This window comes from Trematomus bernacchii, unplaced genomic scaffold (assembly GCF_902827165.1).
Source record: "Trematomus bernacchii unplaced genomic scaffold, fTreBer1.1, whole genome shotgun sequence".
Taxonomy (NCBI): Eukaryota; Metazoa; Chordata; class Actinopteri; order Perciformes; family Nototheniidae; genus Trematomus; species Trematomus bernacchii.
Genome location: NW_022987625.1, coordinates 1,252,409 through 1,265,537, shown reverse-complemented (window position 1 = coordinate 1,265,537; position 13,129 = coordinate 1,252,409). Strand labels below are relative to the sequence as shown.

The following is a 13,129-nucleotide window of genomic DNA, read 5'->3' as shown; positions in this document are numbered from 1 at the left end:
CATCAGAGCACGGTGCAGAGTCTCTAGATGAGTTTACAGTAGTCCCTCGTTCTTATTAAACATCCATGTTGTAGTCCGCTGTATAGAAAACTGTAATTTCCATAGTTTCCCCACAGCAGCAGACGCACATTTATGACGTCCGCTGGCGCATCATAAACACGTCGGATAGTGAAAGTGCAGTCGGATTCTCTAAAGTACCGCAGTCTCTTCTCCTAAATTATTTTTGAATTATCCTATCCACTATCCCTTAACCCCCATGACGTTTCACTCAGAGGTCAAGGAATAGACGATAGGGTTAGACGTTAGGAGCTGATTTTTTGGATTATCCGACCGCAACCCGGCTGTACCATGGGCTGTACGCTCCATGCCATCCTCTGCTCTGGTCGCTCTTCTATGTATGACGTAACATTTATGGGACGATACTTCTGACGTATAATTTCAGCGCCATTAAGACTCACCGAGCGAGTTGCTCACAATACATCATGGAAGTCCATGGCATGGATGAAGAAAGAGGTTTCTGAGGGTTATAATGCTTTTAGCAGCAGCACATTAAAGACAGGGAGGTTTCACATGGATGAGGACATTGCATGACGTCAGATCCGGAACAGGTGACTCGCGTGTGCACGTGTACAGTGTTGTTGTTGGTGTGGTGCAGAGATGACTTCAGCTATCCTCTCAGCGATCTCTGTCCTCACCAAACCCGTCGCTGGTAAGTGTATAACTTAGTTTAACAGCAGAAAGTAAAGCATGGTATGGGACAGAACTTATGTTGCGTGCATTATGGTCTGTAGCAGAAGCATAACGTCCCCTGTGTTTAACTGTCAGCCACACTACAACCATATAAATGAGCCTCAGTCCCCGGAGCTTTGACTCTTAATGGATTATTAATATATTGCAATCATACAAATAATTAACAAATGAATCGCCAGTCCAGAAATAAATACATTACATTTTTTGTGTGTGTGTGTGTGTGTGTGTGTGTGTGTGTGTGTGTGTGTGTGTGTGTGTGTGTGTGTGTGTGTGTGTGTGTGTGTGTGTGGTGTGTGTGTGTGTGTGTGTGTGTGTGTGTGTGTGTGTGTGTGTGTGTGTGTGTGTGTGTGTGTGTGTGTGTGTGTGTGTGTGTGTGTGTGTGTGTGTGGTGTGTGTGTGTGTATAGAGTTGTCCTTGCGTGATGCTCCATCCTCACAGCAGGAGGCCCTCCTGGGGGCCCTGCAGGCCAACAGAGCCCTTCTCTGGGAGCAGCTGCAGACTGAGAGCAGCTTTGAGGGGGTGAGGAGGCTGAGGGAGGAGGTGAGGGCTGGTTCAGACTGGTTCTCCAGTGATACAGAAGATGTCCCCTGGGGCTTTGTCCAGGAGTGTCTCCTCCTGCTGCTCACCTTAGGACGACACCTGTCTGCTGAACTGGAACGGTTCAGGGAGACCCCTTCTCCATCTGCAGCTAAACTCCGCACCCCTGAGATGGCTCCAGCTTTACCTCCTGATGTCCTCAGTGTCACCCAGCAGAAGACGCTTGGAGCAGCTCTTCAGTTTGTGGTTTCCTTGGGACTCTGCCCATACTTGGCCCCTGGAGTGGGCGTGCCACTGGGTCGCAGGTCAGCGTTTGGAGCCATGGTGGAAAAAGCTTTTCATGCTGTTCCGGTGCCAGCCGCTGGACGCCGCCTTCTGACCACCATGAAGGTTCTCCTGCAGCTGGCAGAGCTGTCCTGTCTCGCCACGCTGGTGTTCACTCGCCATCTGGGGGACGTGATGGCCGCTCTGTGCCAGCTGGGCTACCAGCCCCGGCGGGAGGAGAAGGTAACACATCTGGATACAATGGACAGTTATTTTGATGTGTGTAGGCTAGAGAGATAAAGGGCATCTTCTATTTTGTATTTATTGCAAACTTTAGATGCAGGACCTCAGTCCTGAGGAATGTAAAACTTGCAAGGAGGCCCTCAAAAAGCTTCTAAGAAAAGTCTACCAGCCAATCGTTATCACGGAGCTGCTGATCCTCCAGGGCGGACCCAAACAGGTGGGCATGTCTATGTTTGGTGGGGCGGGGGAGGAGGGCTTGTGGGAGACTGTGCTGGAATAAGTGGTTGATGTGTTTTAGTATGTAGCTGCCCTCAGTAATAAACACAGCAGAGTCTCTATGGATGCAGTTCCTTTAATACTCTTTCAAGCATCGTGAAAAATAAAAATAAACACAGACATAGGTACTTAATTGTCATTACAAAACATCACAACAAGTACAAAGCATTCAGTTAAACCACAAATGTATTAAATCACGGATCAAATAAACACGTGTAACAAAGTCTCTTTCGTGTCACATACCTTGCTCCGCTCACCGAGGGTGCAAAAATGTGCGACATCAAGCATGGCAGTCCTTATATGCAGTGACTCTTATCTTAAATGGCACTATGAACAGTTGAGCCAAAAAACAGCACACACAATTTTTATTAAAACCTATATAAACCGATACTATCACAAAATGTTCGTGACAATAGTGTTCAATAACTCACATGTACATTCGAGAGGTCCGTTGCACAAACTAGACCCTGTCGCTCGATACTTTTGCGACACCGATTACGGCAACAGTTTAAACAAGAGTTATTATGATTCCAGGGTTCGCAGCGTCACACCCATACCTACGCCAGCCCCTAACCATGCATACAACATAGAGGTCATTTACACAGTAAATAAATAGTTGAAATTATTATATTGTGTTGTGCCCCCCCCCCCTGGGAAGATGTTCAGAGTGCCCTATATATACATATATACAAAGGCCTGTGAGGCTGTGTTTTATATGTAATGTCCCTTCTATAGTCTGCTGCAGTGGGAAGCTGCAGAGGATCTGCCAGCAGGTCAGCTCCTGGATCAGCTCCTGGATCAGCTCCTGGATCAGCTCCTGGATCAGCTCCTGGAACAGCTCTGAGATCAGCTCTGAGATCCGCTCCGGCCTGGCTGAGGTGTCTGTGTGGTCGGCTGCTGTCTGAGCGCCTGATGCAGCCTAAAGGGGTCCAGGCTGTAGTCAGAGCTATCTTGGAGGGAGGAATGGGTGAGGAGCAAAAGTCTGAAAGAATCAAGTAGAGAAATAAATATCCCCCCCCTAATGTATTGTATATAAACCAGTCAACCTGAACAATAACAGCACTAAAGCAAAACATCTGTGTTTGAGTAGTTTTCCTTTTGAAACTTCCTATAGAATAGACATGATGTTTCCCCTGCTGACTGATAGAACACTGTTTGTGTCCTGCAGGGGGCGAGTCCGACTGGAGGAAATGTGAAGCTGTGGCCTGGATCCTGGTGACCCCCCCCCAGCAGTGTGCCTCAGCAGACAGCTACTTCACACACGTCTGTCCTCAGGTCAATCTAAGCGAGAATATGATTGTTTTTACATTACATTTGCAAAGTTGTTCTTACTCTCTAAATGCATTTTTACAGTTTATAACCACTGTTCTGGGGCCTCATTTATAAACCTGGCGCACGTTCAAAAGATGGGTTACGGCAATTTCCAAGCAATGTTTCCGATTTTATAAAAAGCAAACTTGACAGGAAAATGTGCGGTCCTCACCAGACATTTGTACCCATGCGTAGGCACAAAAGAACGGGAGAGATAAGAAACTGCGACAGTCAGAAGCATGAAAAGAGAGAAACATTCATCTAAATATTTCTTTGAGCGGCCCTTTACAAATGAAGTTCATTATCATTATGCTGTTCACCAAGACTTGATGCTTCGCATTGTTAAAACACAAGGGGTATGGAAACCAAATGACAGCCTTTTTTTTGTTAAATTGTACTGCTGATGTCACACAACACATTTGTTTTATTTCTTTTAACTGGTTGATGGAGTCGCTGCTGGAGGGTTTCCTGTGATCGTCTTCATGCAGTGCTTCACTGACTATTAAAAGGCAAAAATGGGCGTTACTTGAAGGCCGCAAAAGCCTCGCTGCATGTGGAATTGATTGTGATTTATAAAGGGAAAGCGGTCTAGGACGTGCGTGGACTTCCTGTGTTTCGTCCGTCCTCCTGCTTCAGTGCATGTTAACGCAGTGATGTACTGCCGTGAAGAACAGCTATTATCAAGTACACTTGTTTGTTTGTTTGAAGGGGGCTTTGGTTTTTCCGTCTATAGATCCTTGACCTCCTGCACCTTAAGGACCAGCTGACGGCCCAGCAGTTCCAGCGAGTGGCCACCAGGTCTCTGCTGCTCCTGGTGCAGGAGGAGCCCGGTGCGGCCCGGCAGCACCTGCTCACTCCTCTGCTCTCACCCCTCCACCGCTGCACCCCCGCCTCCAGTCAGTAGCATGGCCAGTACATCACATCACATATTATTTAGCTGACACTTTTATCCACAGAGACTTGCATACAGTTGAATACCGTAGACTGCCCGCCTACAGGAGCAGTTTGGGGTTAAGTAACTTGCCCAAGGACACTATAGCCGCGTTCACACCAAGTACTTTGCCGTACTCAGTGCCGGCACTCAGTGCCCCAGCACTTATTACCCCAGGGCACTTGGTACAGATCGCGTTCACACCGGAATAAATTCCCTGAGGGAAGATTACGCAAATGAGCCGCTGACGTCACTTCGTCTTCTTCTGCTTTGGGTTTACTGGCAGGCCGCAAACCACTTCACGGCGTATACTGCCACCCGGAGTCCCCGGCCGGAAGTCCCCGGAGTTGGGGACTGGCTTCAGTAGAAGCTGCTGGGACTCCCAGCATCTTCGACTGAAGCCTTCCGACGAAATCGCCAGAACGCCGACACCTCCTCATCTCCACCGCTCCCATGTTTTATTTTGTGTTGCCATAAGTTAGTCTCTCTGCGTTTGTGCGCTGGGCGAATGCTAATGCTAATAATGCTAATGCGAGGATAATAAAATGGCGGCGTTTTAAAGTTTTACGGGGCGTGGGTTGCAATTCGCCCAGCCAATCAGAACTGGGGCACTTTTTTCCCCCAGGAAAGTACCATCTCTCAGCAGGCACTAAAAATGGGGGTAAAAGTTCCCGGGATTAAGTACTCTTTTTGGTGTGAACGCGACATGAGGGGTACTAACGGAACTAAACGCGAAAAGTACGGTGAAAAGTACTCCGGTGTGAACGCGCCTTATGACACATACTATGTTCAGATAGTAAATTAGAAGTGTTGTTGATATGGTTGGTATTGGTTAAAACAATTAACTTAAGTATACCTGTAAATCTTTATTTATTAAGTACAAGCAATAATTAATTGGGTAATGGAATTAAAAACAAAAGAGATATCACATATTTTCACCTGAAGACTTTTGAGCTCACATGCTGTTTATCTTATGTATACTCAAGATGTGCAGCTAATAGATGTTGTAGTGTTTGCCTCACACACAGCATATGCATGATAAGAGCTGAACTGATGCTTATGTCTGTTTTCCAGATGAGGGTCAATCCCAAGCTGCTGTGGAGGAGTGTGAGCTGTCCCGGTGTGTGAGTGATGTGTACAAGGTGAGGACACCTGAAGGCATGCACTAAACAATACCATCAGGAACCTGAATGTCACAGTGATGATAGTAGCCCCCCCGTGGTGAGTTCATGCTCTCTGCTCCTGTGTCTCTGTCAGATCTGGGTTGTTGGGAACAGTCCGTCAGCGTCCCTGCTGACAGCTCTGGAGGAGGTTCTTCCTGTTGTCTTCACACTCTTCTGTTTCACCAAGCAGAATGTGTCCCACCTCCGGTAAGGTTTCCCATCTGTTAGATGGATTCCAATTAATTTCAATACAGTATGAACACAACACATGTGTATCAAATTCCCACTAAAATTATTATTATTTTTCTGCTTAAAGGTGGGGTAGGTAAGTTTGAGAAACCGGCTCGAGATACACTTTTTGTTATATTCCATGGAATGCTCTTAACATCCCGATAGCAATGAATATCTTAAGTGCTTTGACAAAAAATCCATAAAAAATGTCATCTGTGGAAGCCGTAATACTGTAAAAAGCACGACCAATCATTTGAGCCGGCCCGGCTAAAATAACTGGATGGCCTACCTGCCTCTCAGCCTTCCATCTGTGCACAAACTTATCTCGTGCCCTCATTGGTCATGTGCGCGTTCGTGTGTGTTGGAGGAGGGGCTCTATAAGGAAGGGGCAGATTTTCTCCGGTTGTGTATTTTCAAATTCTAGCGATCTCGAGCCGGTTTCTCAAACGTACCTACCCTACCTTTAAGCATTCATATGTGCTCTGTATCACCTGTCTTGTGTTTCTTTAAAAAAATAAAATAAACTTAACACAAAAAGTAAGGACATTTGTGTTTGGTAGCTTATTTCTTTGTTCTAACAATACTTCTTGGCAATACATTTTATACCGTTGGAAAGCCTGTTTTGTTACCTTTCCAATGGTGCCACATTTGTGAGGAACGTGCATTTGTGGGATGATCAGCAGAGCTGTCTATGTGGGTTGCGCCCATGAAGAATGTGACAAATCTCCTCTGCCAATGGCAAACAGCAGCCACTCTCCGGTCTCGTACGGCTGCCAGGAGCCTGCCGTGACTGCCCTTCACCTGTATTGCCAAAAAGCATTGTTACAACAAAGAAATACTCTACCAAACACACATTTCCTTACTTTTTGTGTTAAGTTTATATATATATATATATATATATATATATATATATATATATATATATATATATATATTTATTTTCTTTTAATTAATGTATTATTTGATTCATGATGGCATCCCCTAGTTGTGCAATAATTGAATGAGAGACATTAGCCACAGCACAATGTAGAGCACATAAACCTTTACATTTCCCTTGCTGTCCTCATTGTTTAATAGTGCTAACCACAAGTGGTCTGACCTGACATGTAGGCTGCAGCTCTGTGACTCTGGAGCCTCATCTCAATACCCCTCCTCGACTCCTCCTTTCCCTCACTCGCGTCCCTTCCTTGCGTCTTAGCTCCGCCTCCGTAAGATGCGAGCGAGAGACACGAGGAGGTGACGCGAGGACAGAGGAGTCCTCAGGTATTAATTGGGACGTCCTCGTTCACTCAAACGTCACTTTTAAACGACGTCTGTTAATGATGACATGTGCACAGCTGTATCCCCTCTCATCGGGCTTAACTGAATAACCTTTAGAACCGGCCCATTTGTTGTTAAATAGTTATTTAAATGATGAATCTTTCTCTTGTTAGTCAAGGAATTCAATGTATGATGGTTGGTCCTGCTTTTGTGTTCCGTTTTGGTGTCAAATGTAGCCTACATTTAAATAAAATTATAATTATAATGATGTGAAAGCCTTTACTCTGAACATGTGTGTCCTGTAGATCCCCACATTCACCACAAACCCACATTCAGGACTGTGAATTTTAAATAATTTAACTCCTGAATATCTTAACACAAAACAATACAAATAATTGTTATTTATCAAGATCTAGCCATTCATGAAATAGCTTTCTTAATAGCTATGTTTTAGTGACGTTCAAGATCATTAAACATGACTTAAATTGTTAGTATAACCTTAAGAAATGAATTGCACATAATAATTCCCACGGAGCTGTGAGCACTTATACATTTATGTGACGCTTTCCCACTCATTCTTCCAGTTCTCCGTTTTCCTCTCTTGAAATCAACCAGCTGTGAAGGTGGGGGCGGGGCTTTTATACGCGAGTAGTGAAAACACTTCCGCGTAGTCTGCTCTCGTGTATCCTCCCTTTCGTCTCCTCCCGCACCGCTCCTCGACTCCTCCGTGTGCATTTCAGCTATTGGGACGTCCTTCAACATGGCGTGTCTTGATCGATTTCCAGGTCAAGTCCCGGAGAAGGGGAAGAGAGGAGTCGAGGAGGGGTATTGGGATGAGGCTAGAGTGTTTCTCAATGTCGAGGAGGCTTCCTTGGTTTTGACTTCAAATATGAATGAATCTTGTAAATGTTTCCTCATCTTCATTTTTGCCAAATGTTTAAAAACGAAACTGTGGCAGCAGTTTAATGAAAAAACGCATCCTGTCAGCAGGAAGCATTGTGCAAGTTTCTCTAGCTGGCAGAAAGTCTGCTAGGCAGGAAATGATATATACTTTGGAAAAAGGTCAACAGAAATGTTAAGTTTGCATAACTGAATGTGAAAATGAGCCGTGCTCTGCTGTCCACAGCGCCCCCTGTCAGGAGATCCTGCTGATGTACCTGAGCCACGCTGAGGCGTCTGCAGCTCTGTCAGCCCTAAGGCAGCTCTCAGGTCTGCATGGACAGAGGAGCGGGGGGGCAGCGGACCTGATCTTCACCCCCGGCAGTGATGGAGGAGCCAGGCTGAGCTGGAGAGAGCGCTGCAGGTGACGGGAGGGGGGGTCTCTCTGGTGAAGCAGGGCTGTACCCCACAGTTAGACGCTCCAGAGCTTCATGCTATCTTTGGCATTTAGACTCTACAACATTCCAATGCTGTGCCGCTTTTTTATGTTAACATGGCCTTTCTGAACAGTTGCAGATAAAGATAAGGGTACACTAACATTATAAGCATTATGCTATTTTTAGAATTAGATTCCAGTGGTGTTGCATTGGTTTGTTTTCCAAATTGTGTGATCCCAATGTTTAAGTGCAAAATGTAAATGTATTGAAAAAAGACATTAGGTTCAGCCTTGGCTTTAACAGTATATTTCTTTGATACATAAATCAGTATGGGACATTACATTGACTGTGACTTGGTCCAATCAGCACTGGTTAAAGAGCCACCCTTTATTTATGGCATTCCACCTCTCCTCTTCTCTGTGTGGCAGTGAGGAGGACGATGCTCTGTATGAGAAGCTGTCCAGAGAGCAGTGGAGGCTGGAGGTTCTGATGCAGCTGCTGAATGAACTCAAAGACTCGGACCTGCCCGGAGACTTCTTCCTGGAGCTGCTGCAGGTACAGACATTTTATCCAGAGTAATACATTCTCACATTGTTTAATTTTGTAGAGAGTATGTTGCATGTCTGAGGAGATCAGGGCTGCAGACTCTGGGTGTTTCTCAATCTCGAGTACGCTTGCTTGGTAGCACATGTCTTCCGAGCGTCTTGCTTCAGAAGCGAGTCAAGAATACTTCCTGGCATTCGGAAAACAAAGAGTGGAACAGGCTAGCAAGTGTGCAGGTGTGCTTCATATGAGAGGCCCCGCCTTACATCTTCCGCCACAGATTTGGGGAAATTGGTCCGTGCGCAAAGCATTGTGGGGATTTTAAGACCGCGGAGTCTACACATGGGCAGCCTCGATATTTCTCGCTACGAAGTACGCCGGGCTCGGTAGAATTCCAAGTATGCTGGACATTGGAATAGTACTTCGGCGGCACTCAATGACGTAGTATGCTTGAAATAGTGGCTCTGGAGCAGCTTTACTCGACATTGAGAAACACCCAGTGTCTTTACTCTTTACTGACTTTTAAATCACACAGATTAGCTTTTATGTGATTTTATTCATTTTTCATTACTTTCTATTTATTTTTACACTCAGTTTAAAATCTGTTTAGTTGTTGATTTTAATTTGAAATTCTTGAGTTTGATGTTAGAGTTAGAAATGTGTAGATTGAGTTTCAGTTAGTTGTTCTTTCCACTTGTGCAGAAGGTAACCTTGTGTTTCCTGCAGGGGCTGGCCAGCTGTGCAGCTGCAGTGGAGGAAGAGGAGGATGAGGAAGAGTTGGGGGTGTCGGCCATGACTCTCCTAGAGGTGGAGCAGCAGGTGCTGGGGGCCGCTGCGAGGCGGGGCCACAGACTGGCTCTGCTGCAGGTGCTGGCTATGATGGTGGAGTGTGTGCAGCACACAGTGCTGCTGAGGAAACCTTCACAGGTGAGAGCACAAATACTGATCTGCAAAACCTGTGCTCTTTAACCACTGTGACGGAGAACCAAAGCAGACATTAAGTTAACTGTGAGGGTTTTATTTGGTTTTGCACACATCTTTCTAGCTGCAGTCGAGTTGAAGTCTCAAAGTCATTGAGTTTTGAGACAATGTAGATTATCCAATTGGGTTATGAATCAACAGATCGAAACGGTTTCCTCATAAAAATATGATCGAGGTTCCCCGACATCAGTGCGTTACGCACTGATGTCGGGGAAGTTCTTACTCGCTCAACAAAGTCACAGAGCAAATATTGTTTGCAGTACTCAATCTTTACAGACTGATTCACCGTGTAAACAGTACTGGTGGCTTCTAAGGTCTGCCTTGGTAAAAAAAAAGCTTGTATCTCATTGTACAGTGCGGTGTTCCCGGACATACTGTGAGCACAGTGCAGCCTCTGGGATTAGTCAGTGTCACTGTTCCCTCGTTGGCTTTGAGTGAAACTGACTAACTCCCACAGCAGCTTCACAACCCAGATCAGCTGTCCAGCCCACAACTCTCTTTTTATATTCTAACCGATCACATTGTTGGACCTTGATATGCTGACATAAGAACATCTACCTGCTGACTTCAGTTCCAGGCTCGATATATAATACAGCTTTAAACTCTCCAACAAATGTCAACATTGGTCTATAAATACTAAATCGTTTTTTATTATTTTTAATAAGCTAAGCTGTTTACAGAGAAAGAAGGCTCCCTTTTGGCTATCATTGTGAGGCAACAAAATGCTTATAGATTTAGCTGTAGTTTTTGGTCCTACATTTCATTCATCTTCTACAATTTCCCCCTTGAGGTTTAAAGGGGACCTATCATGCAAAATGCACTTTTGTACGTCTTTTATACATGAATATGTGTCCCCGGTGTTCCAGGGAACTCACCAAGTGTCAGAAAACACAACCCTCTCTATTTTCCTCCATACCCAAATCTCTAAAAAAGGGGCTGCAACGGATCTGATCAAAACTGATCCAGATTTGAACACTGTCCTGACGTCAGGACGGTGGCGCTACAGCTATTGGGCCAACTCTCCACCTATCAGGGGAATGTGGGGTTGAGCCACGGCCGGCCATTGCCGCTCGAAAGTGCTGGAGACGCTGTAGTACATATGCCAGGCCTGTAAGTGGCGCTGTAGTCTGCCACAAAAGCAGCGAAGAAGACTTCCTGCGCATGGTTACCATGGTTACCCTTCTGTTTATTCTCCGCTGTGGCTTTCTTTCTCCCTCCCCGAGGCAAGCGTTTGCTCCCGCTGCTTTAATTCAATGCAATCTCTCCCCGTCGAGGCAAGCACTGTAATTCTCTCCGGTTAGTCCACCAGCAGATGACAAACACCCACCTCTCCGCCTCTTCCAAGGAACGAGGGGACCGTGCAGCAGAGTTTCAGTTAGGTTTTCTTTCGCCGGTCAAGATGTCCGTTAAAGTTGAAATCTTCCGGACAAAATTAGAAAAGTGCCGGTCAAAGGTCTTCTTTGTTATTTATTGAGCTTTAAAACAAATGAATAACGACTCTATATAATAATATAATAATATAATAAAACACGGAGGACGGAGATCTATTTTTCTCCCCCTCTTCTGACTTGATCAGAGCACGCTCCCCTCTCCTGCAGGGGGGCGTGGTCAGCTGCAGCTCACAGAATCAGCCCCCTGCAAAAACAGGGCTGGAGAACAGCACATAGAGCGAAATGAGGCATGGCTAAAATGCATGATCTGTTTGGTATTTTGAAAACAGAAACGTATAAATATACCTTATATAGGTATGGCCCTAGAATATATCATTTAAATATAGCATGATAGGTGTCCTTTAACCTTTGTACTAAACACATTTGAGCCGCTTAAAGTGGACCTATCATGCTATATTTAAATGATATATTGTAGGGCCATACCTATATAAGGTATATTTATACGTTTCTGTTTTCAAAATACCAAACAGATCATGCATTTTAGCCATGCCTCATTTCGCTCTATGTGCTGTTTGCTGTCTACGGGGCTGATTCTGCTGACCACGCCCCCCTGCAGGAGAGGGGAGACGTGCTCTGATCAGCTGCTGGGCTGTCAGAAGAGGGGGAGAAAAAAGAGATCTCCGTCCTCCGTGTTTTATTATATAGAGTCGTTATTCATTTGTTTTAAAGCTCAATAAATAACAAAGAAGACCTTTGACCGGCACTTTTCTAATTTTGTCCGGAAGATTTAAACTTTAACGGACATCTTGACCGGCGAAAGAAACTGAAACTGAAACTCTGCCGCACGGTCCCCTCGTTCCTTGGAAGAGGCGGAGAGGTGGGTGTTTGTCATCTGCTGGTGGACTAACCGGAGAGAATTACAGTGCTTGCCTCGACGGGGAGGGATTGCATTGAATTAAAGCAGCGGGAGCAAACGCTTGCCTCGGGGAGGGAGAAAAAAAGCCACAGCGGAGAATAAACAGAAGGGTAACCATGGTAACTATGGGCGGGAAGTCTTCTTTGCTACTTTTGTGGCAGACTACAGCGCCACTTACAGGCCTGGCATATGTACTACAGCGTCTCCAGCGCTTTCGAACGGCAATGGCCGTGGCTGTCTCCTCCTGATTGGTGGAGTTGGCCCAATAGCCGTAGCGCCACTGTCCTGACGTCAGGACAGTGTTCAAATCTGGATCAGTTTTTATCAGATCCGTTGCAGCCCCTTTTTTAGAGATTTGGGTATGGAGGAAAATAGAGAGGGTTGTGTTTTCTGACACTTGGTGAGTTCCCTGGAACACCGGGGACACATATTCATGTATAAAAGACGTACAAAAGTGCATTTTGCATGATAGGTCCCCTTTAAGGTCATATTTTCTTCTTTTTATAAACATTAAAGCCCCAGGGCTGAATAAAAGAACTACGTCCCTTCCTTCCTCCCTCCCCCCACACATCTGAATCTCTTGCTGTGCCCATGATTGTGTGTGTCCTTCCTCCAGGTGGTGGACTTCATGGTGTCCCTGCTGCAGAGGGCCTGTGTTGGTCTGGATCAGAACACAGGTCCAGGCTTGGGAAACCCAGTTGAGAGCGATACGCTGAGTATGGGGGTGGGTCTGCTGGCCACCCTGCTGTCTGGACCTCAGGTACTCAAACCAACAGGAAGCTCATTAAACAGCGTCTACCTCACCATGTGTGCACTGTATAGTCATGGCAATAGGAATATAAAATACTACAGGTACTTTTTAATAATGCATTAATACATGTATAATTGTAGGACTTAGGAACATGTTTTTTAGGTGAATTCAAGTTCAATTCCCCCTCACTGGCTGCATGTACACTGCAGTGAGATGATTATGATAACCCCTGGTGGAGAGTTTCAGCTGCTGTTAAAGGGACAGT

The 13,129-nt window shown here is 45.5% G+C and overlaps 1 protein-coding gene across 1 annotated transcript in view; it reads left to right on the top strand.

Moving 5' to 3' along the window:
* The first annotated feature begins 247 nt into the window (after nt 1–247).
* tango6 (transport and golgi organization 6 homolog (Drosophila)) overlaps nt 248–13,129 on the top strand; it is a 35,653-nt gene continuing 22,771 nt past the window's right edge. The window contains exons 1-12 of the mRNA XM_034132915.1: nt 248–709; nt 1,157–1,794; nt 1,889–2,011; nt 2,806–3,037; nt 3,239–3,345; nt 4,115–4,277; nt 5,387–5,454; nt 5,570–5,682; nt 8,093–8,269; nt 8,711–8,837; nt 9,552–9,752; nt 12,730–12,873. Coding sequence (XP_033988806.1) covers nt 658–709; nt 1,157–1,794; nt 1,889–2,011; nt 2,806–3,037; nt 3,239–3,345; nt 4,115–4,277; nt 5,387–5,454; nt 5,570–5,682; nt 8,093–8,269; nt 8,711–8,837; nt 9,552–9,752; nt 12,730–12,873 — 2,145 coding nt within the window. The 5' untranslated portion in view covers nt 248–657. The remainder of the gene's footprint in view (nt 710–1,156; nt 1,795–1,888; nt 2,012–2,805; nt 3,038–3,238; nt 3,346–4,114; nt 4,278–5,386; nt 5,455–5,569; nt 5,683–8,092; nt 8,270–8,710; nt 8,838–9,551; nt 9,753–12,729; nt 12,874–13,129) is intronic.